At 35.6% G+C, this 25,046-nt stretch overlaps 1 protein-coding gene and 1 pseudogene across 2 annotated transcripts; one reads left to right on the forward strand and one right to left on the reverse strand.

The window, feature by feature from the left end:
* Positions 1 to 1,701: 1,701 nt before the first annotated feature.
* Positions 1,702 to 10,759, forward strand: LOC113360275 (annotated as a pseudogene).
* Positions 10,760 to 11,538: 779 nt separating this feature from the next.
* On the reverse strand, positions 11,539 to 15,973 carry LOC113337001 (solute carrier family 35 member F1-like). 2 transcript variants are annotated; one of them, XM_026582703.1, is made up of 12 exons: positions 15,958 to 15,973; positions 15,667 to 15,834; positions 15,447 to 15,541; positions 14,550 to 14,607; positions 13,440 to 13,634; positions 13,206 to 13,282; positions 12,863 to 12,945; positions 12,699 to 12,750; positions 12,405 to 12,473; positions 12,226 to 12,312; positions 12,071 to 12,132; positions 11,561 to 11,873 (listed from the first exon to the last, which is right to left on the reverse strand). In XM_026582703.1, the coding sequence occupies exons 2-12, from the start codon at positions 15,782 to 15,784 to the stop codon at positions 11,756 to 11,758; spliced, it is 1,014 nt and encodes a 337-aa protein (XP_026438488.1). In that variant the 5' UTR covers positions 15,785 to 15,834; positions 15,958 to 15,973; the 3' UTR covers positions 11,561 to 11,755. The 2 variants fall into 2 exon arrangements, with proteins under 2 accessions (XP_026438494.1, XP_026438488.1); XM_026582709.1 differs by lacking the exon at positions 15,958 to 15,973 and having other exon boundaries at positions 11,539 to 11,873; positions 15,667 to 15,906.
* Positions 15,974 to 25,046: the final 9,073 nt, after the last annotated feature.

The raw sequence follows: 25,046 nt of genomic DNA on the forward strand, positions 1-25,046 counted from the left end.
TATGCCTCTATGCGGTCATCTCTTGGCGGAAACGTGGACTTGCGTTATTCATCTATTTGGTAAGGGATCATGTTATACATACGCACCAAAATACACCATTTGGGATGAATCACTTAAGGATCGGAGAATTGTTTTATTCAACCATAACAACATACATTATACCGGTCTTAGAGTACGTGATGATTGTCTGTTACCACTGGCAGATAGGTTTCATGAGGTCTCGGAGGTCACCAAGAAGTGGCTAGAAAAATACGATCCCAACATGAGACGATGGGAGGAATTGATCGGGCCGGATCAATTCGATGGTCTCCATTTGTTGGAATGAGTATTTTCCTTATGTTAAAAACTTGATTTATCGGATGCTTATATTTTGTCGCTTTCTTATATCGTATTTTGCAAACTTGAACCAAGCTTAATGAATGAAAGTGGTTTTCTTTTTTGGGTACTTTGGACTCATGAAATTTGTAATAGAATCGGACTTCTAATACATTTATAAAGTCTGATTCTGAAGGTAGTTTGCTGCAGCTTTTTCAGAATCGATTTATATGGACGATAACGTAGTCCGATTAATGGTATAGAGATTTTCAACTACACAATCGGAGTACACATGGTCCAAAATGATCCGATAATAATCCAGAATCGGTTGATGTGTGCACTAATGTAACCCGATTGTAGTTGATGTTCATCACATCAACCCAGAATAGGGTTATGTAGGTTCACATTAAAACCCGATTAAGAGTACAATCGGATTACTATGGTGAACATATAAACCGATTCTGGGTGGATTTTCAGAAAACTTGATGAGTGAATTTTAAAGATTTAGAGGTAAATCATTGTAGAGTATCTCTTAGATGGAATGGTTTAAAGAGATTTAACTCAATCACTTGAATTGTCTGTTTTTGGGTTTTCTTTTTGTTTAACAAAAGGAAATTAGATTTTAATTGTTGTTTGTGATTGATTAGGATTTAGCTTTAATTTTTATGGAAATTGAAAAATAAATTGAGTTTTGATTAATGATTTTTGTATTTGTTAATTAAGTTATGATTTAGTATTTGTATTTGTATTTGTGTTAGAATAATTAAAGTTTCTTTAAGGGTTAATTTAGTATTTTTACAATCTTTAGACACCCCTTATCATTGTGTATTCGGGATGAAGTAATCTATAGGCCTCAATTAAGTGTCATAGGCCCCAATTTAGCCAGGCTATTTTTCTGTTTTAAAAAGCTATTCCTTTATAACTTTAAAAGTTTGACCTTAAACATAAGTTTAAAGAAAAGCATTTTGAAAAATATTTGCCAAACAATAATTTCCTATAAAAATCGTTACAAATTGATTACAAAGTATTTTTGTAAAAAATAAAATAATCCCAGATGGGCTTTTTTAGACTTTTAAATTGCCTTTAGGATGCCCCCTAACCAGACATTAGAAATTTAGGATCATGGGACATCGTAGGCCCCTATATGAAGGTTTAATTAATGGGTGGGCTTGACTGGCCCGGCCCAGTTTAGACCCTTAGACAACGTCTGATTTTTGGAAACAATTTCTATATAGGATTTTGGGAACAACTTCTATATCCAAGAACACCAATGGAGGAAACTTCCCGTGCCTATAAATATACAATTGTATAGAGAAGGGACACAATACCTTAAAAGATTAGAGAAATGGCGACTTTGATTGAGCTCTGAAGAGAAGAGTAGAAGAGATGGGTTCTAGAGCAATTCTTATAAGCCCAGATAAGCAAACTTTAGTTCTTGGTACTAGTGCTGGGAGCAAAGCTGTGAGCGATGTACTGAAGGAATCCAATATTGTCAATACCGATGGAGCAAATGCGGGGAATCCCTTGGCTGTGGTGGATTATGTGGAAGATATGTACAAATTCTACAAAGTCACAGAGATTAGTTCAACTTCAATTCATCAAGTTTATGGATATATGGACTTGCAATACGATATAACTGAGCGTGAGAGGATGATTGTTGTGGATTGGTTGATTGATGTTCATAGGGAATTTCAGCTTTCACCAGAAGTATTATATCTTGCTGTCCAGATTTTTGATAGATACCTTGCGATGGATTTAGTTGCGACAAAGGGGGAGATGCAGTTAATAGGGGTTACTGCTATGTTTATAGCAAGCAAATACGAAGAAGTTTCACCACCAAATACAGATAGATTTGCTGATATCACAGAAAATGCATGCAGCACGGAGCCGATATTGGAGATGGAGAAATCAATTATGGTGAGGTTGATGTAGTTTTTAAGTGGTAGTAAAGTTCGTGCAACTCGGACTTGATAAGATTGGGTTCTAAATTTAAAATAAAAATAGAAAATATATATACAAAAGGTTTGTCACAATGTCGAAAGAGACTGAGACTCAAAATTCCACCAAATTCCATTCATGCGACTCAAATAATAATTCCAATCAATTATAATTAATATAATAAAAATATGGACTCTTATTCTTTGCCAAAAAGTAGATTTTTGAAAAGTAATGATTGTAAATCAAAAGCATGATGTATCAAAAATACATAGACCAAGCATACACCATCAAACGAAATCACACCCATTCAATAAAAATCATAAATCGATTAAAAATCAATGCAAATAGTCATAAAGGAATTATTAGAATTACCACATGCGTGAAATAAGGCTTCCTCCGTCATCCCAGTGTTAGGGTTTAGCTTCTCATATCAAAAACAGGCTCAAAAGAATAAATCATGGCTCAAAAGTTGTTTTTATTGAAGAGATGATATGATTCAGTGAATATGCAACGACGTAATGGCGTTACAGAGTTCACTGTTACAGGAGGTGTGGATGTTCAGCTGTTACAAAGAGAATATTGTAGCAGTGTTGCGAATTTGAGACGCTGTTCTTAGTTGCAATGCTTGTTCTTTAGCAGCAGCAGCAGCAGCAGCAGAGACAGGCTTCCTGTAATCTCTAATTCTCGCCTCCTGAGCTCTCCTATCGACCCCAAACTCTCCGTTCCTCTTCTAGGGGACCTAAGAATCTTATTTATACACAAAAGGGTCATTGAATCTTTTCCAAATCGCATCAAAATTCCCTTTTTCCTTTGTTGGCAGTCACGGCAATAATCGCTTCCCAAATTTGTTTTACGGGTTTCTGAGCTTTCCCACTTATCTCAAACTCTTCCTTACATATATATGTATCTTTGGAAAGAGTTTACTTGCATTTAATCTCCTTGAATAACAGATTTTGAACCCATGAAGCCGTGTTTCCTTATTTGACTTTGATTCCAATTCCCGGCCATTCTAGCCCAATTTGATCGATCCAAACACATGTATTAACCCTGTCTAACCATAAGAAGTCCAGCCCACTCTAGCTTAGCAATTAAATCTCCATAAAATATCTCCAATAATCGAGTCCAAAATTTGCCAGGCGCTGCACATAGTTTCCCGCCAAAATTTCTAATTTGAAAGTGAAGAAGGTGACCTCCCCTTTATCCAGTCCCGGTCTCCCTTTAGCAGATGCCTGGAAATGGGTCACCCCTTAGTAATTAGGTTACCCCTTATCCAAAGTGAGAGTCCGTATAGTAATTTTCTCCCACGAGCGCAAAAAACCACTTTTTTAGCCAATTTCGCCGCAAAAGCTTATTTCTCCAAAAATACCTACAGGGACATAAAATGCCATAATAAATATAAAATCGAGCACTAATAATATATACAATTGAGATTATATAAGACACAAAAATGTGCCTATCAAATACCCCCAAACTTATTATTTTCTAGTCCTCGAGCAAATCAAATAGAAAATAAAATCCTAACTCACTGTCGCAGGCATCGTCGATTGCACTTAGCGTATGCAATAAGCCTTTAAACCCCTAGGTGTCCCTAGTGGCCGAGTTATAGTCTCGGGAGGGCTTACTAGAGATATACCCACAAAACCTTTACTCCATACCTTAGCTATCTACGCAGAACCTTGGAAGGCACTAAAGAATCTCCTTGGTTGGCATACTTATTGACTACAGGAGGAAGTACCCTGATGCGAAATTCCAATTGTTGTACACGAGTTTGCACTCAAGCATACTAAAATTCATATAAAGTGACAGAGCTCTACTCAGATAGTCGCACTATGAACATCAATATCCGGAGTCAAAACTAATCACATGGATAGATCAAGAAGATGGATATAGAAAAACATAGATGGTTTTGATGTTTACTAAGTGAACGGCGTTTCCCATATCTGTCTGAAGGCCTCCGCCAAAATGAACCTATCCTAATGGATTGAGATATTAGTCTAACTAATATCAACACACTGGCATATACAAGGGAACCAGTGGTCGATAACCTAACTCTAGGTCAACACAACTGGCATATACAAGGGTACCAGTGGTCGACTTTATTGAATTTATTCCTTTTGGTCAAATGGTATGGTCTCAATTTTTTTTTTATTTTTTTTGTATCTCAATCAATCTAATTCACCCTAGCATTGGTAACAACTTGAATTGTGAGCCCCACCTAATCACTTAGAGAAACATAGTTTAAAAACAAAATAAAAATAGAAGTGAAAAGGACTCAACGAGATATGGCGAAACTATCATGTTAATTCTAACACCCGAGCTCTGTGCTTTTATGAATAGACTCTTCTAGATGTTTCCATCTAATCAGATTGGTTCCTCAACTCCTACGATCAAAATGCTTCCATCCACTTAGATTAGTTAGTGCAATCCTCAATAGGCATAAATTTCTAGGTTCTGGAGTTTATTTATTCATACTGCAACTAAAAAGTTTCTCCCATACCCCCAAACTTAAATCTAACATTGTCCTCAATGTTCTAAAGATGAAATTAAAAGCATGAACAAGGAGAAACTGTTACTATTTGAAGCAAAAGAGATAAGGAAAGATATTACTGTGTCGCATGAATGTTGGGTTACCTCCCAAGAAGTGCTAAGTTTAAAGTCTTCAACCAGACTAAGAAAGGATTAGTCACCTCATAGAATCATAAAGTAATAGCCGAAATTTCTGTGGGTCATCAAAACCAAATAGAGCTATCACAAATAAAAGGAATCTGCAACCTGTCAAGAAAATAAACAAATAAAGCACACCCTTGTCTAGTTTCCTGTTTAAGACAACTACATCTAGATGTGGTTCAGGTTCAGGTTCTATAACTGGGTCCAAATAAAATATTTTCATGGGTTGGAATTCCTCAAAGCTAAGATCCGGTTCAGGTATTAGAGTCTGAAGAAACTCAAGTAAAAATTTAAAAGCACATAATAATAACCTGAATAATTGAAGATCCTTAAAGTCAATCAGTTTTGACTCACACAATCGACCACGATGAAACTGGTGGTCAATCTTAAGCAAATGTATCGACCCTAATCTCTTAAAGTAATTAGGTTTAGTCTCAAAACTAAATAATTTACACATATGAAATTTATACGTTCCCACAATTGGTTGAAAAATATTTGGTGGGAAAACAAAGTCGATCTTGGTATCATAGCCTGGTCTAACCTCATCAACCAGAGGATAGGTTTCTAACAACTGAACTTCCTTATGGACATCACTAGGTTCAGAAAAAAGTGTGTGAAGATAATCTGCTAAAATGGTTGAGGCACATGGAGAATGATAATCACCCCCAAACTTAGAGTTTTAGGTATCTCTAGATAGACTAGCTACAATTTCCTTAATTTCTAGATCGTTGGAATCCTGAAAATAGTCAATTGCTTCTTCTAAGTTATACTCAAGTGACACATCCTCACCCATATTTAATAGTTGTACGAGTTCATTCTCTTCGTCTAAGACCATTGTTTCTAAATCGCTAGACTCTAAAACGATATTCTCAGAATAAACTCGTTCCTCTAAACCATTATCGACTTCGTAATCAAAAGAAAATACTACATCATCTAAAGAAGTGTTATCTCTAATCAAATCCCCGCCCTTTTGAATAGGTGAATAATCATTAAAATTATCGGGATCTGAACCAGAAATAACACTATCATCATAAAGTTCATTTGGAGTTACAAATTCCTGATCACTATGCCTACATATTTCAAATTCTTCATCAACACTATCCTCGTGATAATCATCATAATAACATGAAAATGGTTGAACCTCATCTAAAAAGGTAGTGTTACCAATTCTAACCTCGGCATCTTGATTATGCAAATAACTATCCTCATTTTCAAGGGTACTATTGGAAACACTATATTGGAAATTAAGACTATCTTGAGCAGTTCTGTTCTGGGCCTCTAATAAAAGCTTTTGAATGGACTCACATGACTTCCTTATGGTATCGTGTATAGAAGGTTCACTCATGGGTGCATTTTGTTTATTCATTTCTAACACAAACCTATTTGTATTCTCAGTTAATTGTTTGAGAGACTCTTCTAGAGTAAGAACAGGTTCAGAAGGATCATAATAGGGACTAGTTTTCAACATTTTCATTTTATTGTCCAAAGACGAGGAACTAGTACTATAATAATCCTTATTTTCTTGCTCGTATGACCGGTGTGTGTGTATAGTAATTGGGCTCACCATGGTATGAGTCGTAACCTTGAAAAGGTTGATGTTTGATAGACGCATTTATGTGTCTATTTTGTTCTCAATATTCTGTATTGTTAGACTCGATTAAGTACTTATTGTGTTATTTTGTGTTTTTGTAGATGTTTTTAGAGAAATAAGCCTTTGCGGCGAAATGAGCTCGAAAAGTAGTGTTTTACACCCCAGGATAATGTACCGGAGGCACCTCAGAAAATGCACCGGAAGCGTCCCAGAAATGTACCGGAGGAACCCAGAAAAATTACTATTTCCACCCCAAAATTACTATTTCCACCCCAAAATTAATATTTCCACCCCAATTGCTAAAGGGACACCCGTACAGGATTAGGGGGAGGACACTTTTCTTCTCATAATTCAAATTTTGGAAAAAGGCGGGAAATTTCTAAACAGTTCTGGCAGAATTTCGATCGTCAAAATGAAGGGGTTATGGGTCGATTCAATGGCTGAAATTTGGTATAGAGATGTGATATAGGTTAAGGAACATAGTATGGGTGACATGATCGATCAAATTTGTCTGGAATTTTCGGTATGATTCACACACCCAAAACAGAGCACGTGTACTGTAACACAAGCAAAATTGAAGTTCTTGTGTGCATGGGGGAGTTCTGCTGGCGTTGGAAGAGTTTTGAGGCGTGAATAAGTCGAATGGGAGCGTGCAGGATCAAAGTTAACGCGTGCATGGGATTAAAAATGGAAATTTTCGTTATTATTGGCAGCCGAGAATATTTGGATTAAATGGAGAATATATGCAATCAATGGTCGGATTTTTGGCTCCAATTCACTATAAATACAAGGCAAAACAGTTTGGGAAGGTGTCGAGAGTTGGGGGTCGAGAGGAGGTCCAGAGAAGCAGAAATCAAGAGTTGATGGAACTCTGTTGCTGCTGCTGATGATGATGAAGAACACCAAGAACACGAAGAACGGACCTGCTACAGCAGTCGTTTTTCTACAGTAATAACGACTCACACCTGTGGGTCGTACATCAGGCAGTCTTATTTTCCACAGCGTTTGCGACACATCGGCAGCAGTCTTATTTTGTCACTGAGGGTCGTAGTTCTCTGGTTTTATTGTATTTCTCATATTCTCATCATTTGTAAACCATTTTTGAGCCATAATAAATTATTTTGAGAGAATTTTTACTATGATGAGTTAAACCCCAACACTGGGACGACGGAGGAGGCCGAGCTTCATACATGGGTAATTTTATTAATTCTTTTTAAGACTTTTGCATTAAAAATTAATTGAAATATGATTTGATTAAATTGGGTGTTATTTGATTAGATGGGTCATGCTTAGCTTAGGTGATTTGATGTTCCATGCTTAACATTTGCAATCAATGTTTTGAGAATCTACTTTGGCAAAATAAGAGTCCATATATGTTTTGAGAGATTATTTTTGAGAATAAACCATTGAGCCCTATGTTATGAAGATTGGCCGAATCATTAGTCCCAGTACCTCTCTACCAATTTGTCAATATTTTTGTATATAATTTCTATAAATCTAAAAATCCTTCACCTTCACAAGTCTTAGAGTTCGAACCATCCTTACCACTACTACTACAACCCCCATTAAATCATTAATCAATGTTCCAAATCACTATTCACACTATGGTTAAAATTGTAACGGCCATTTTGAAACTCAGTCGGATATTCGTTGTATTGGCTATTATGATACCAGTTCGACATTCTTTTGAAGGGGTGTGAGTTATCACAAAATAAAACCCACTGATAGGGGATTCGTGGGTGGATAGAGTTTTACCTCCCGTACCAGACGGGCGATGAACCGTTGAAGTCGACTCAGGCCACCGACTCCGATGTCAGTGTACGAACCCGAGGGGCCGAGACAGTATCGTAACTGTCGTCCTTCCCTGCAAACAGTTGATATTTAATTTTGACCCTTCCTTAGGGTTTAAAAATAATGTCCAAGAATGTCCAAAAAGTCCAAAAATAAAAATGTCCCAAAAAGGAAAAGAAAAATTACAAAAATAATACCTTATTTACAGTTTCTAAAAATAAAACAAAATAACTATATACAGAATCTTCTTCTTCACTCCTTTCGGATTCCTCTTTTCTTTCCTTCTTTGGCTATGCATTCCTTTTATAACACTTTTTCTTCCCTTGTAGTTTCGCTCCAAATCTGAAAAGAATCGAAAAATACCAAAACACGTGAAAAAGAACAAAAAATAATAAAAAGAAAAAGAGACCTAAAATAAATCTAAATACAAGTCCGCGTTGGCGGCGCCAAAAATTGATGTAATTTTTAAGTGGTAGTAAAGTTCGTTCAACTCGGACTTGATAAGATTGGGTTCTAAACTTAAAATAAAAATAGAAAATATATATACAAAAGGTTTGTCACAATGTCGAGAGAGACTGAGACTCGGGATTCCACCAAATTCCATTCATGCGACTCAAATAATAATTCCAATCAATTATAGTTCAAATAATAAAAATATGGACTCTTATTCTTTGCCAAAAAGTAGATTTTTGAAAAGTAATGATTGTAAGTCAAAAGCATGATCTATCAAAAATACATAGACCAAGCATACACCATCAAACGAAATCACACCCATTCAATAAAAATCATAAATCGATTAAAAATCAATGCAAATAGTCATAAAGGAATTATTAGAATAACCACATGCGTGAAATAGGGCTTCCTCCGTCATCCCAGTGTTAGGGTTTAGCTTCTCATATCAAAAACAGGCTCAAAAGTTGTTTTTATTGAAGAGATGATATGATTCAGTGAATATGCAACGACGTAATGGCGTTACAGAGTTCACTGTTACAGGAGGTGTGGCTGTTCAGCTGTTACAAAGAGAATACTGTAGCAGTGTTGCGAAATTGAGACGTTGTTCTTAGTTGCAATGCTTGTTCTTCAGCAGCAGCAGCAGCAGAGACAGGCTTCCTGTAATCTCTGATTCTCGCCTCCTGAGCTCTCCTATCGACCCCAAACTCTCCGTTCCTCTTCCAGGGGACCTAAGAATCCTATTTATACACAAAAGGGTCATTGAATCTTTCCCAAATCGCAACAAAATTCCCTTTTTCCTTTGTTGGCAGTCACGGCAATAATCGCTTCCCAAATTTTTTTTACGTGTTTCTGAGCTTTCCCACTTATCTCAAACTCTTCCTTACATATATATGTATCTTTGGAAAGAGTTTACTTGCATTTAATCTCCTTAAATAACAGATTTTGAACCCATGAAACCGTGTTTCCTTATTTGACTTTGATTCCAATTCCCGACCATTCTATCCCAATTTGATCGATCCAAAAACATGTACTAACCCTGTATAACCATGATAAGTCCAGCCCACTCTAGCTTAGCAATTAAATCTCCATAAAATAGCTCCAATAATCGAGTCCAAAATTTGCCAGGCGCTGCACATAGTTTCCCGCCAAAATTTCTAATTTGAAAGTGAAGAAGGTGACCTCCCCTTTATCCAGTCCCGGTCTCCCTTTAGCAGATGCCTGGAAATGGGTCACCCCTTAGTAATTAGGTTACCCCTTATCCAAAGTGAGAGTCCGTATAGTAATTTTCTCCCACGAGCGCAAAAAACCATTTTTTTAGCCAATTTCGCCGCAAAAGCTTATTTCTCCAAAAATACCTACATGGACATAAAAAGCCATAATAAATATAAAATCGAGTACTAATAATATATACAATTGAGATTATATAAGACACAAAAATGTGCCTATCAGAGGTTCAAATGGACATTACCCTTCCCTACTGCATACCATTTCCTTGTTCACTTTCTCAAGGCTGCTGAAGCAAATGAGAAGATGGGGAACATGGTGTTTTTCTTGGCGGAATTGGGTCTCCTGCAATATGCAATGCTAAAGTACTGCCCGTCCATGTTGGCAGCATCTGCTGTCTATGCAGCACGGTGCACACAGATGATTTCCCCTCTGTGGAGCGAAACGCTTAAGCTCAATACAGGTTACTCTGAATCTCAACTTAAAGACTGTGCTAAAAAAATGATAAGCTTCCACTCAGAGGCAGCCGCAGAACACGAGTGTCTGGCGGTTTTGTGGAAATACTCGGAGTTTATGTAAATTGCAATGTGGCTCGACTTTCACCAGCAAATGACCACTTGGTTATGGATTGATTGATCCAGGGAGAAAGCTCGCCTTGTATTGTTTCATGTGTCTTGTTTACTTTTAAGTGATCCTAGATTGTTGTAATTCCACCAATTGCCAAGTGTTTCAAGTTCTAAATTCATTGAAAAAACGAAAACATATTCTGCAAAAAAACAATGGCTTAATTCTCTGAATATGTATGGTAAATGAAAGAACGTCAAAAACATGAGCACAAAAGACCATCCTACCACCTGCAACTTCCATATCTCATCATTGACAATAAAAAAAAATTTACACGGATAAATTTAGAAGGCTATTATTGGGACGTCACATTTCATTAGAGGGGCGTCACCTAATAGGACAAAAACGGGTCACCCATAAATAATATCAAAAACTCCTTATCTCAAATAATTTTGTAAAGACTAAACAACCATTATTTAATTAATTTTAATTTAATTTAATTAGATAAAAATTAAATTAATGAATTTTGTTGTATACTTGGTGAATTCTGGGACAAAGTTTTTCTGGGAAGAAAAACTGGCCGTAAAATAAACCTCTAAGATTGGAAATAATCCAAATCTAGACGAAAAATTACTTTTACGGTTGGAAATATTCCAAACCTGGACGTAAAATCACTTCTACGGTTGGAATTAAAAGGAACCTGGACGTAAAATGAGCTTTTATGGTTGGAACTAATTCAAACCTGGACGTAAAACTACATGCAAATAAAATTCTACAGTTGGAATTAATCCAAACCTGGACGTAAAATCACTTCTACGGTTGGAATTAAAAGAAAACTGGACGTAAAATCGGATTCTACGGTTGGAATTAAAAGAAACCTGGACGTAAAATGAGCTTCTACGGTTGGAATTAATCCAAACCTGGACGTAAAATTACATGCAAAAAAAATTCTACGGTTGGAATTAATCCAAACCTGGACGTAAAATCACTTCTAGTTAAAGGATAATCTAGACGTTTTGTATATGTGTTAGGATATCCCATAACCACTTTTTTGGACATTAAGAATCCAAGTGAAGCCCCTCTATTAGAGTGTGACGCCCCAATAATATCCTTCTAAATTTAATCACCTACTACGGAAGAAAATAAACTTTACTTTTTTGGTGTCTAAACGAAAGCACGACACTTTTTGCTTCCTAAATTTCTAATTTATAATTACACTTTGAGTGTTGATGATCCTTGATTTTGATCTCTGACACCAGCCTCCTCGTCTATGACCGTGCTTTGCCCTGAGGCAGCAACCTGAGTCTTGTTTTCTTCTTCTTTGGAACCCCTGAAGAATACGTAATTCGAAGAGATGTTAATCATGCAAGTATCTGATAAATGAAAATATTGAATTCACTCGTGTTCTAGCCTTTTCAATTTGGTGAAGGCTCTTTATAAATGTTACTAGCATCAAGTTGGAAGAGTAAATATTTCTGGGCGAGAGTAAAGTAACACACTGATAGGGAAGGTGTTAGAAATCCATACCCAGAATAAATAATGAGACCAACTACGACGCCAGCAAAGGCTATGAAGTACATCCAATCCACCTGCAGAAGAAGAGATACATCAACTTTCTGGAGCAAATCTCAAAATATGACTTAAAGAGGACGAGATAAGATAACATGACTAAGAGGCCATACCTTCTCATGATATGCAAATATACGAATCAAGACAGCCCACATGTCTGAAGTTAACAGAGAGAGATTTAACATGGTAGATCCACTAATCTTTACAAACAAAAAAAAATCGTTAAAAGACAGCAGGTATTAATTGTTAAGGCAGCGGATATTATAATACCAACATGAGCTGCAGGACATACCTGTAACAAGATTGGGACTGTAGAATAAAACAGAAACATCGCTGCTGCAAATCCACTGTAGGGGAGCAACTGTGTAAAATTGGAAGCAAAAGAGGGATGGTTCAAAATAAAGATTTTCGGTCTATGTTAAACGCAAAGCATACTCTTCAACAGAAAATACAAGTTCTGTAATTTTCTGAAACTCAAATGAAGTGTAAGCTTGGAAATGCCAAGCTGTTTTTTGAAACTTTACTCTTATACTCTACGAAGCATATTTATGACACATGAGACAAGTAAATGGGGAAAAGAACTTACTGCACCAGCTGACCAGTGAATAGCTTTGAGCTCATTGCGCTCAAGTATGGCTCTGCAAAAGTCATTAAGGATTAAACCATTTAACATTGATTGTCAGACACAAACACTAGGCACTTGTGCTTATGAGAAACGACAACACAAAATATTAATGAGATAATGGATACATTTGGATTGCACTGATGATAGCTCCAAATAAACCCAACATTGCCATGACTTCAACTCTGTCAACATTTTTCACCAAAAATTCCTGATAGAGACAGAATCAAGTGAAGCAGTTTTAGTAAAAAAGAAACATTGGTATCATAAAGAAGGACTCGCGACAAAATTCACTGATGGCGTAAGTGTTGCTGACAAAACAATTATAATCTAACACTTGCTCATGCATGGAAAAGAAAAAGTAATGCTGAAAAAAAGCTCGTATCCCAGACGAAGATTTGATTTCAAAAACATAAAATGCGCAATAATTGTCGGTTCTGGTGCAATGAAAAAAGAAACATGGATACATACCTCACTGGTATTTGTAACACCATAGAGTGTTGCCCCGGCAATCACAAGAAGATCTCCTTTAATAGGATGACTTCCTCCTACAAACCATTAAAAAATGGTATTTGATGTCTCAAACAAACAAATGGTAATAAACAGGAAGTGGAAACGTTTTCTAAGAAGAAGGGATTTTGAATGCTTATTTTGTTAAGTTTCATGGAACGAAGAGCAGAGAAAAATCATCGAACAGCACACTACCTGCTCGATCAGCTGCATGCACATCAGAGAAAACAACCAAAACAAGACCAGCTACACAGACCGCCACACCAATAAACTTTCGGATCCTGTATTTGGTCTTCAAGAATAACCATGTAAATAATATGACACAGGGGATCGTCCAGCAATCCAGCAGCATAACACTTGTCAAAGATGTGTATTGATAGGCCTTCACCACTAAACAAAAAAGGGAATACGGTTAATTTAGCACAGCTCTGAACCTCAGATTTCGCTTCTAATAATATGCAAAACACCAATACTACTAATAAAAAAATGAGTTGGATCATGGCATTAGTATTCTTGTCATTTGCCAATAATTAACACAATAATACAAGTAAATACAACACCTTTATCCAGATGGTTTGACCTTATCACAGATCAAGACATAAACAGAATTTATATATTTAAATGTAATGCTGTCAATCATAAAACAAAAGGTTTCAGTTTCTACTGTTCATGGCACATATACATGCTCTAGACTGACATACAGGATATAATTGAATTCTGAAGTAGAAAATCTTGAAGATGATCCACACCTATTCTGAGAATTGACATCCTCAATGCATACCATTCAAATTCTTCGTAGAAGATTTTCTGAAATTTTCATAATCCCCAGACAATTTTTTTTTTTTTGTAGATAGGAGCAGTCTGTTACTATATTGTAGCTGCCCACTACTTATAGACAGAAGAAAGCTAAAGTGGTTTACCTTGTCAACAACCAGATCCAGCATAGTACTAGATTGGCTATAAAAAGCCACAAGCAACATCTTACAGCAAATATTAGGATTAAAAAATGGCACTTGAGGTGCAATTGATCGGTTTTATCAAGAAAGTAAAAAGAGGAGAAGATTTTCTTGACATAATTTCTAAGAATTTCAGAAGCTTAGCACAGGCAAGATACCAACTGAGCTACGTGGGACATGCAACAAGAACAGACAAAAAAAAAAAGTGACATGAAGGCTTCGTAGAAATCGAAATTAGAGGTCATGAATGTCACCAAATGCAAACGCAAACTTAACAATAAAACCCTTGAACGACGCTACCTATTCCAAAACAAAAATGCGCAAGACTCTTTCCCCATGCCATACTCACCAAGGAAGTTGCCCTCCACATCAAACAAAGCAAACAGCAAATAGTAGTACCATTTCGTCTGCATAAAATTGAAAAACTAATGAGTATTCCATCCCAAAAAAAGAATCATCTACATTAACCGTTCTGTAAAATGATTCTTTGAGACATATTATCCTACCAATTGAAGCAGTAAATAAGCTTATACTATCTCGTAGACTACTATCTTCCACATTTTCACTATTTTAGACTTCTGAATGATCCCGATTCCCAAGAGTAACAATCCCCACTGTAACACTGATTAAAGGAAAAACAAAAAGACCGCTACTCATAGCTTTCATTTTGTAGTGCCAATTTCTCAGCCCCTTCTTAGAGTATGGTCAACGGAAAAATCAAATACACAATATACCAACTGGCTTATCATTATTTTAGTCAAATGGAAAGAAATGAACATGAATCAAGGAGTTTCAAGTAGTGCAGCAGACCAACACCCAAAATTGATCATCTAAAACATTATTCCTCGGGCAGTAGTCACCGAGGGATTATGCCAATCAGTCTCCTTGCAACACAAAATCAATGAAACCTTCCTCTAAGAAAGACTGTATTTGCAAGGCGGGGGGATAGACCACAGACTGTAATCCTTCGCCAAATTCAAGAACATTCATACATTCTTCCTGTACTAATCCTCAAATTTCCAATCCAGCTACAACCAGATTCTCCAATTAACAAAAGAAAAAGTATGCTGTTTTTCGAACTTACTAATTATCAAGTACTCTATAAAATACAATCTTTTAAGTTTTAACACAGTCTCCATATAAAATTCTTCAATTATCAAGTAGTCTACAAAATACAATCTTTTAACACAATCTCCATATAAAATTCTTCAATCAAAAAGTAGAAAAGTAAGGAATAATTACTCACCTGAAGCTTTTTCTTTTGGTAGATTCTTATACCTCCATAGACAATTGCCAACAACACATAATTCGCAAAAGACTGTGAAGTCGGTGCATTAATCCCTAAAACCCAAAATCAAACATTAATCAATAGAATCAAATCAAACAAAACCCAAATAAACACACACACACATGCATCAAAATCTCACTCGAAAAATCAAAATTCAGAATCAATCAGGTTTTATTACCTTTTCTGGCAAGTTCTGATGAAGAAAACCCGGTGGAAGTAATTAACAAAGATACAAATTGACCTAATGCTAAACTAATCACAGTCTTCTTCGTCAGAAATTTCTTTATATCCACCATCTTCTTCTCTGTTTCAGACCTTCACAGTCCAAAACAATCAGAACCCACCCCTAGATTCAATCAAAACCAAAAAATAATCAGAACCCAGGTTTTGAATTCTTTGATTACACTCCACAATGCCAAAAAAAAAAAAAAGGAAACAGAGACAGATTGGGAGAGCTAGAGAAAGAGACCTCAAAACTGAAAAAACAACGAGGTTACTACCTAGTAATAAAATATGGGTGTCCATATAGTTTTCCCGCGACAGAGTGTGGGTCCTACGATCTCTTAAAAACGGACGGCTGTGAGAGATTGGAGTTGTAATGTTGGAAAAAGAATGTCGTTTAGTGTTACACTGTTGTAGGCTGACTAATAGACAGCTTGAATAGTATCTTAGAGCTAGTGACAGAGAATCTAGAGGGGGAAGACTTGTTTTTGTTCCCATCAATGGAGATCATCAACATCATCATCATATCAAAGGGAAATTTGCATTATAAAAGATGGATGACAGAACTTTTTCAGGCTTTAAATTATTATGGTTTGAGACATGAAGAACCTTTTTCAAAATTTGGTTCCAAATTCGGACCAAGTGTCGAACACTTTTTATTTTTGGAGGTGCATTTTACTTGCCAATTGTGGTTAAAGTAACACCATTAAGTAATGGTGCATTTTTGTTCCCAAAACAATAATGCTAAAATAAAATAAAATAAAATGCGGTGCATTTGTCAAAGTCAAAGATACCCATCTTCTATTTGAAAGTTGGTCCGCGCTTGCTTTCAATTATATATCTTCCAAGATTGTATTTTGATTCGAAAATGCCATGAAATGAGACACATTGGACAATGGTTAATTATTAAGAGAAGCACATATATTAAAATTCTTTTGGATTAGTCAACTTCTTACTTCTACATGGTTGTTCATGTATGGATAGGAAATCCACCCGCAGTAGGTATGTTGGCAACTTCTAGAGCATAAGTAGCTTTCGGAAGGTAGAAGTTACCATAAACACCTTCTTATAATTTGTTTGGATATCCGAAGTAAAAGTACTCCAGAAACAAAAGTCGGAAACATAATGTTTTTATTTCACAAAAAATTACCTTTATGTTTCTAGATTTATTCTAAAGTCGTGTACCCAAGCTAACTTTTGCCTTTTTTACTTCTAGAAATCAAAAAACAACTTCCGGAATGGTATTCAATCATTAGATCAACGATATTTTGTAGCATGTCTGTCTTGCTTATTGACAAAAAGATTTTTTTTACTGCATGGAGGTCTTCATTGTGATTTACAATCATACATTTCTTATTACGAGAATTAATGTTTGAATAAGGTCGGTAATAATATTTTTATTGATACCAAGGTATTTCAAACACATGTATACGTAATATATCATACGATAGTTTTGTTGATACCAATATGTATCAAACACACGGATACACCATATACCAACTAGCTTACCATAATCTTTTCCGAATAAAAGAAAAATAAACAGATGAATAGAAATCAAGGAATTTCAAGTAATGCAGTAGACAAAAACAGAAATTGATCTAAAATATTTTTCATTAAGCAATGTTCAATCAGGATTTATGTCAAATTGTTTCAGATTCTCATAATTTGTGACGCGCCAGAATTTTCTGTTCCCAACTCCTATTTGGAAAAGTTCGACTTCCTAGTATGCCACTCACTTGGGTAACCGGGTTTTCAAAATCGGAAAATTTGTTCTTACCAAGAAAATATTCATGGATTTGCTTTTTCCTACATGCTTTATAAGCAGGATTTCGTGAACGTTACTTCATACAGTTCTAACTCGCCTCTTTTATCTTCAAAGTGTCAAAGTCTTAACTGACTCATAATTGTCGATATGGAGCCATACTTGCACCAACATGTGTCGTACTCGTCAGGGCTATGATACTCACTTTTTTGAAACGCTGATCGTAGAGTGAATCACTCCACTATGTTTTTCCAATTTTTGGAAAACTTCTACCCATACACCAGACGTGTTACTTAGTTGAATAACTGATGATGATGACGCATTTGTCGTACGTCATAGACTTGCACAACTGTTCAAGCTTCATTCCTTCCTTGGTCTAGTATATAAGTCATTACTGACCTATTTTCGTGCAATTGATCCATCCGGGAGCTAGGTTTCCTCGAGTTCCTTTGAATATCAATGTGATAGAGAGAAAGTTTTGCCTCCATTATTGTGTTGCACAAGCCAAAACTCCCCCATGCGTCTCTCTGATATAATGACGGGTTCGTAAAGCTTCAAGGCTTACCAGGAGAATGCACGTCGTCTTACGTTTCCAGACATGATTTGTAAGCATGATACTTTTAACGTGGTGTCCATATGTAGCTCCACATTGTTCCAACTTAGAAGTATGTGATGCATATGGCATGCATCACACAATTTGGGATATTGTTCAGGCATTAGTCATGCCTTGAACTTGAATATATGCTCATTACAAGATTATTTTCAACTTCCTTACTCCGCTTCGACATTGAGATGAATGTGTGCACTGATCTTGATCATGCCAAGGGTGCATCATCCAGGATTATGGAATTATTTTCTTGCATGTCTCTGTGATGCTATTAGCCTATGATAAAAATTGCAATCTGGTTAGCTTTTTTTCTTGTCATGCCCAATTCCAAATTGATACATGCCAACTTGGTGTAGATTGATAAGATGTATGAGCATCCAGTGAATAGAATATAACTACCTCATCAAATGTGATAACCAGGGGCGAAGCCAAGGGTTGACTAACCCTGGCTCTAGACCCCACACCCTAAAATCATGAAAACCACTCAAACACCTTTGTATTTATCTTATACTATGAATTTAGCCCGCCTAGTATTTTGGAATTAGTTCACTTAAATCAACATGTTTATATAAAAAAAAAATTAGCCCATCTCAATCTTAATTCCTGGTTCCTTCTGATAACAATTATCTCTTACCTAGCATTGCCAACACAGATGGTATGAAGTTAGCATCATGTTGCATCATATCCCAGTTAGATGATATGAGCAACAATGTAATACCTAGTTCGAAAGGTAGGGTTTGTCGACTAGAATATGGGTAATGGCTTGTAATTTCCAAATGCCGAGGCCTTTCTATCATAATCATCTCCTGCATTGGAAAAAGTCTTTGCAGTTAAGCTTGATAGACGGTACATCCAACGATGGGTGACCTCCTAGGAACCTGCTGCTAACTGACCGTAGCGGTGCCCGAAAAAAATCCCACACTGCCAGATAAGCGCGGTGGCTAAGTTGGGACAATATTGGTGGACCGTCGGGTTATTACAGTATTATAGTCGGTGGCGGGTCACCAGTCAAGGGTGAGAGAGTATGTTGGGAGGGTTAAGTCGGGTACTAGTCTCATGAGTTGCAGAAAACATCGGATATCTAGACTTGTATATATATTTCAGAACCGAGGACGTTCCCAATTTAAGATTGTAGTATCATCATACCCCGACTCGACAGGTAGGGTTCACCGATTGGAAGATCGGGAATGGTTTGTCCTCTCCTAACACCGAGGCCTATTCATCACAGTTGGCTCAATAGATGGCAAAAATCTCAGTAGTTACGCATGCTTGTCCTAGAGAAGTCGAGGGATGGGTGACCTCTTAAGAAGAGGCTGGTGAATGACCGCATCGGTACCTAAAAAAAATCACACTGCTGGGTAATCACAGTGTTTAAGTGAGGATAGTATCGATGGAATTTCGAGTCATTACATATAAGATGTTAGACCACAAATATGATGTGTTGCGGCTGCTTACTAACCCAATTTGTACCATGAAGCGATCAACAAAAAACTATGCTTCATCCAAGTTGGGACTAGTAACCAAAAACAACTCGTATTGCAAGTCCAAAGACCAAACAAATCCTAGTCTGTATAGGCCAAGTGAAATGACGAGGGTTCCACGTACACTACAATTGTTTCGATATCAACATATATGACAGATACCTTGGGTGATCTAATATAGACAGAGACTGTCAAAAATATAGCAACCACAAGGTAAACACTTGGTATATAAAATGGGTACCAAAACTGAACGTAACTATAGGGATCAAACCCAAGTATTTAATTAAAATACAGGTGCAATTACTTTGTTATAACTAAAAAAAATAATTATAATGCGGAAATTAAAGTAAAAGCACACAAAAAAGACTTTGTTAACGAGGAAACTGCGAATGCATAAACATTCGGGACCTAGTCCAGTTTTAAGTACTCTCATAATTAAGCCGTTATACAAAGATTACTACCAACTTCGTGTAGTTGAGACCAAGTAAACTAACCCTACTTACCTAGTTCCTTTAATATCCTGAGCCTACAACCAATCTGGCCAACACACTTGAATCATAAAATCAAGTCTACTATCAGAAGTTGTTTCACCTGCTGTGAAGATTTCTTGCACTCAAATTCTCTGGATCGTATTCCGAAATAAAAATTAATGGACTAATTTATATTCGGTAAGCGCTCTATCAATCTCAAGAAGTAAATCAGAGATTTGTGTTGAGTTAAACAAAGGTTCTTTTGTTCAAATAATATAAACTCCTTTGTTAAATTAGATCAACCAAGTTCTGGGATTACAACCTATCATATTCGGATCCTAAAGAAGATCGCCAAATGATAGATTGTCGATCTGTACGACTAGCAATAAGATGTTTATCATAAGGTAAACAAAGCTAAGTCGGATCCTAGCCGATCAAGTTTGTGCACGAAGTAAATCACAATGATCAGAAACCAATAATAAATCTTCAAATTTCCAATGTTTTCAATGTACCTTCACAAATAAACTTGATTCCCTTGTAATCGATCACGCACGGAACATAGTCTGTTAACAATGGATGATCACAAGTCTATCGTCAGATATGAACTATCGTCAATCTTAGATCATTTTTAGTGACCTTATGTTAGAAGAGAAGGATCTCAAGAATAATAAAACTAGGTGCAACCAAGATCTAATCATTGTTAGTCAATCAAATCAATAAACGGGAAAAAAAAATGCAAATTCTAGTTGCTCACCAACGGTACTATCTAGACGCTCCTGATCCTACATAAGTCTTTAAGCTAGCGAACGTAAGAAATTTCACCTAATTAGACTCTCCTCTCCAAGATAAGTATTACAAGTAATATTATTAGTCGACTACCACAGTAACTACAAAGCGAAGTTCCTGTGCCAAGATAAGTTTGTAAGAAGAAAAAACTTAATTATTTATAGACCAATGTAGATTGGACACCAAGGAATTTCCATAACCGAAAATATCTAAAGACATGCAATAAATACCAATTTTTGGTTTTGTCTAATTCCAGCTAATATCCAACTAATTACCCAAACCTCTCATGGATGACAACTCAATATTATCTATGATACAAGTATACTTTACTAATATATCTTCTAGAGATATGTTTTATTTATTGGGGGAGTAAAACATATAAATTCGAAAATCCTAATAAAAAGATTCTCGAACTTGGTTTGGGATTTTACCTTGAATATCAAGGAATATCTTTGAACAATAAAATAATAATATTTTTCACATGTTCAAACTAATAATAAGGTATGATTTTTGAGTTAGTTAATTATTTTCCTGCTAAGAAAAGATGATTTAATTGCCTATTATTTGCTTTTGCCTAACGAAATACGATGCAATTGTTATATTTCCATTATTTTATGTGGATTGTTATGTTCAATTGTTTTTGGTTAAGAAAAACTCTGTCAATTCTGATTTTTGTTTTTTGCTTAACGAAAAAGGGATCATTTGTTTTAGTCACCTAATAAGTAAAATTCAGTTAATTCTGATTTTAGTTTAAATTTGTCAAAATTAGGATTCGATTATTCAAGTCTAGTTGATTCATTGATGAGAAACACTAGTTAACTAACCTAGTTCTTGTCTTGTCTAAAAAAAGGTGCAATTATTTTATAATTGAAACCTGAAAAGAGAAATTGAGTTAATTCTGATCTCTTTTGAATCTTATAGAATAAAGCGATTATACATACATAATCGGTTCGGTTTTGTAACTAAGTTATCTTAAAATTGCTTCGGTCCGGAAATTGTTTCCTTGATAACTTGCTAAAACAAGATTACTTAGTTTCAGTTTTAGAATTGGTTATCTAAACTGGTACTCCCTCCGTTTCAAAAAGATTGTCCATTCCATTTTCGTCAGTTTCAAAATTGTGTCCAGCTTCTGTTTATAGTCATATATTTTCAATGAACTCTCTGATATACCCTTAAATTTTTTATATTCATAAATTCATTTTTACTGGCCCGATCTAAAATATTAAAGAAATTTGTATTATTAAGGAAACAAATATGTCCTTCATTCCTTTTAAGAGAATATATATTTTGATCCCAAAATTAAATTCCTTATAAAGTTTATACTCCATAAATTCGATATCTGTTAATTTTCCTTTTAAATCTCATATTTATAATCCTCCTAACAATTTTAAGTAGTTTTCATTGCTAGCATTTTTATTAAAATAAAATAGGTAAATAACTAAGGGTAGTCAAGTAAAATACTACCGTCTCCTTAATATTTTGACAAAGTCAAAGCGGACGGCCTTTTTGAAATGGAGGGAGTATGTGTAATCTTCGTGCTTAACTCTTATAGGTTGTACAAGTTCTTATGAATTTGTAAGATCCTTTCGGATTTCTCTTATATTTATTCGTTTCTTTGTCATTTTTGTGACAAAAAGGGGGAGAAATATATGGAGTAAACAAGTGATTTATGATCACTAGCAAATGACATATGTGCTTAAACTTTATATCTAACAAAAGAGTAAAGCGTATACTAAGAGGGAGAAACTTATCATCAAGATGTGTAGTTTTTCATACTACAAAAGGGGAATAACAAAGATGTTCGAATTGAAAATATAAACCTGGATTTCCTTTAGGGGGAGTAAAGCTTGTATTATTCAAATGTCAAGTGGAATTTATTCTTTGAATATGTACAAGATATTGTGGTGTTGAAACTTGGAATTAAACGTATGAAGAATGAGTTATTTGTAATTTGTTTATCTCCATATGTATTAGAGTTTTGTCACTAAAAATGACAAATGTGAAGATTGTTAGAGCATTGCTCGGTTGAACCCACCAAGAATTGGTATGTCAAGGTTGGTTGTCATATTTTAGTATCAAAACTTAATTAGAGTCGCTTTATTAAATGTACTAGAGTCAACTTCGTTTAGGTTAGACTAGAAAGTCTAGGAATGTTGAGACATACAAGTAATACCTTGAAGACCTGAATAACGTGGAGATGTATCGACCACAATGAAGATATCATCCTTCCGCTTGAGGTTAGTGATAGTGACTTCACTTGTTTCTATTCGTATCATTACTTTCAAGTCGTTTAAGATTGAAAATACAACATGCGAGGTTATATTTAATACTCTAGTATTAGACCTGGTCATATGTAAGAATATTTAATTACGAAGTATAACGTTTATCTTTTGAACTTTGTAAATCGGACATCGACATAATCTATATAACTTGTTACTTGATTGTGTATTGTATATAGGTGTGATTTCATCCTAGGAAACTATGTTTTATTACATATGTTCAAAGGAAGTACATATATGAAACTTGTTTCATAATCGAAAAGAATTCAATAGGTGTTTTGGTCTGGTTTTCGATGAAGATCTATTGGATGACCAATTCGAACCTATAGTGGGAATTTTGGCAGATCCGATCTTAATTTATGTTGAGAGTCAAGGTAGAACCGATCCCTACCTACTTTGGGATACATGGTAGAATCGATACTAGATGTTGTTGGGAGTCTTGGTAGAATCGATCCTTACTTATATTGGGAATCTTGGTAAAACCGATCCTAGCTATTGTTAGGAGTTATGGTAGAACCGATCCCTACCTATATTGGCAAACTTGGTAGAACTGAAAAACATGGGGGTACCAAAATAAACCGCCAACTTTTTCTTAGGAAACCTATATGGACTAAACACGAATACAATTCTGAGAGTTCAACTTAATGAATCTCAATCAAGGAATTATATGAAGAGTTTATATCTCTTTCTCTCATAATTAGAATGTTTACAGAACCAAGTCCGTGAACCTAATTATGTGTTACACTGTTTGGACGATTTTAAAGATCAATATCCAAGAATCAATCAAGTCGTATCCAACACAAGGATGGATATATCTACTTTGATTGATTTACGTACAACCTGTGATATTTCAATTATAAAGATAAACAATATAATGCGGAAAAGAAGTAACACAGACACCGGAAATTTTGTCAACAAGAAAACCACAAATGCAGAAAAACCCAGGGACCTATTCCATACTTGAACACCAAACTATATTAAGCCGCTACAGATACTAGCCTACTATCAGAACATCGTATTGGAATGTAGTGGAGACTGAATTAAACCATCACAACAATTAGTTACAGTCGCGCTCCTTATGCCTTTTGAATCCCAGCAGGACTCCGCACAATTGATTCCCTTAGCTGACGTCATTTACATCCTAAGAGTTGCTTCAACTTAATTGAAGACTTTAAACCAATCTACCTCCCACAGATAAGCCTATATGTCATTTCCATTCTGATCAAAGATCAAGATGAGGTAGGAAATCGATAGCAATAGACAAAGTCTAACTAACCTCAAAATCCGGTATTATGACTCCCGAAGAGGAGCCTAGATTATCATTCACCTCACAAGTCGAAACTTGTGGAATCACAAAATCTGAGACGAAGATACTTTGTGATTTTTATCTATCGTTTTTGAGTGAGAAGCTCAACAATCAAAACAATATCAGGATACTCAAACTATCAAGATATAAATAGTTGGACCTGGCTTCATGAATCCCTAGGTGAAGTATTTTTAGTCGCTAAATCCTATAAGGTTTCAAGGAGAGGACGACTCTAGTTTATAACTAGGACACACAAGAATAGTGTAAGGGATTCAAAGATCCCAGTTGTTTGAGGTTCTACTTTTATAGACTTTCAATATCAAGGTTGCTTTAGGTTTAAGCTAAGATAAATTTGGAACCAAGCAATCAATAATCACCGTTATATGAAAGACTTGACTTGAGATTAACAATAACACAATATACACTCTGGTTAGGGTGAATCGTAACCGAACCGTGTATAATGACATGTTCATGAAGGTTAGCCAAAACTAGCCAATTGAAAAATAAGCTTAATCATTTTCATATAACACTTTAAGACTTTTCTTGAATCATACAAATGATCAAAAATATCTAGATAGTGTTTTTAGAGAGTTATTCAAATGCCAATTATCGTATATAATAATTCTGATGCATCTGAAAATATTC

Source organism: Papaver somniferum, chromosome 1 (genome assembly GCF_003573695.1).
Source record: "Papaver somniferum cultivar HN1 chromosome 1, ASM357369v1, whole genome shotgun sequence".
NCBI classification, from domain to species: Eukaryota; Viridiplantae; Streptophyta; class Magnoliopsida; order Ranunculales; family Papaveraceae; genus Papaver; species Papaver somniferum.